Source organism: Otolemur garnettii, unplaced genomic scaffold, assembly GCF_000181295.1.
Source record: "Otolemur garnettii isolate 467f Iridium unplaced genomic scaffold, OtoGar3 scaffold00035, whole genome shotgun sequence".
NCBI lineage: Eukaryota > Metazoa > Chordata > Mammalia > Primates > Galagidae > Otolemur > Otolemur garnettii.
This window is the reverse complement of record NW_003852430.1, coordinates 15,566,113-15,567,929: the sequence shown is the minus strand read 5'-3', so window position 1 is coordinate 15,567,929 and position 1,817 is coordinate 15,566,113. Positions and strand designations below refer to the sequence as shown.

General features: G+C 37.3%; 1 protein-coding gene across 1 annotated transcript in view; it reads right to left on the bottom strand.

Annotated features, from left to right (window-relative positions):
- RIMS1 (regulating synaptic membrane exocytosis 1) overlaps positions 1 to 1,817 on the bottom strand; it is a 474,428-nt gene that overhangs the window by 6,657 nt on the left and 465,954 nt on the right. The window contains 1 exon segment of the mRNA XM_023513140.1: positions 503 to 615. Coding sequence (XP_023368908.1) covers positions 503 to 615 — 113 coding nt within the window.

Here is a 1,817-nt window from a genome sequence, read left to right as displayed (position 1 = left end):
GGTGGCAAAAACACCAGTGGGCTGGATAAATGTCCTAGGTGGGCTGTATATGGTCTGCAGGCTGTAGTTTGAGGAAGCCTGGTCTGTAACATTACTGGTGTGTAAGTTATGAAGTAGGGAGACAATTTCATTAACTGTTTTTACTCGGTTAAACAATTATGCTACCATCCTTTACTGAGTATTGACTAGGCCATCACTCATTTCCATGCTGTGAAATACCACCCTTACCCTATATTTGTATCTATTATAGACTCTCTGTCTTGGTGGAGTTTCAGGCAAGTCAAATATTATGACTAATTTTATTTCATTTGGCATAATGTCTCCAGTTACAAAAGCGGCCTAGAATCCTTGCACTCAGCAACACCTTAGCTAAAATGTTGCTTCTTGTTCGTATTACTATTATGCTATTTTAAATGACCCTGTCAACCATAAAACATTTTAAATGACCCTGTCGACCATAAAACATCAGTTTTCCTACAGGAAAAAAAAAAATGATTCTTACCCATGGCAGGGGTGGCAAGGGTTTGGCGGCCAACAAGCTGGGCTGGTCCCAATCCATCAAGAAAATCACTGAATTGACTGTCAGCTCCCAGTCGTACTCCAGGAAATATTAAGCTATCAGCAGAAGGACAAAAACCAAAGAAACAGAAACATGATGTCTGCTAGAATTCTTTACGTTAGTTCCCTTGGGACCAAGTTTGATCCTGAGACACAAGCTCTCCATGTGAGGCTCTACACTGCCGGGGAATGGTAGGTGCTCTCTATTCAAGATCTGATTCAGGAGAGCTCAGCTACTTGTTAAGTACTAAGAGTTCTGGACGCTCATAGAAACTCATCCAAATCCCTTATGGAAATGTATTAATGACATAAAATGTAAGATGAAAATTTTTACATCATAAACCTTACATAGGTAATTGCTTATGAAGAAAGCACTCCAATTTGTACAAATAGTCAACACACTGAATCCCACAGGGGCATAAATGTATTCATGATCTATGTATATATGACTTAATACAAAAAATAAATAAATAAAATATAATTTATGGAAATTTCTATCAAGTAAACTTACAGAAAAAAGTGGCTAATAATTTCTTGAATATATGCTATGGCATAGTACAAGTTATTGAATATAAATATAAAATATTTAAATTATTATCTTTGCATGAATGAAGTGTTTAAATTACATGGGACTTTTATTTGATCCAAATGGAAATTAATTGGTTAAAATATGTCCAGATCTTAGAATTTGAGTCCCTGAAAGTGCCAGGACATAAGCCCAGAGGGCAGTGGCTGTACTCTTTGTGTTGACTGAGGTCACTTCCCCAGGTGCTGGGAACCAGGCTTTTTATGGAGTGGGCATTCCACACGCACTTTCTGAAGGAGTATATTTCTATGAATGTAAATCTTTGAGAGAGACTAAGTGACTTGTGCATGGTGGAGGCAGATTTCCTTTGATTTGTCACTTTGGTATTAGAAAATAAGGTCTCTAGTCCTTCATCGGCACCTTGCTGTATACGACTTCTTCAAATGGTGGCGTTTTGTTAATAAGCTGATCTCCGTAACTTCCATGCCTGCTGATTTTTGTTCTCTGGCTATACTTGCTTGGAACATGCATTCCAATCATTCAATACCAGTTTTTTGATGGAAAGACTATCAGAAATATTAACTTTTATATAATTATTGGAACAAAATAAAAAATAACAGTAAAAACATTATGACGAATACACTATTGGGACCTGATCAAACTAAAGAGCTTCTGCACAGCCAAGAACACAGTAAGTAAGGCAAGCAGACAGCCATCAGAATGGGAGAAGATT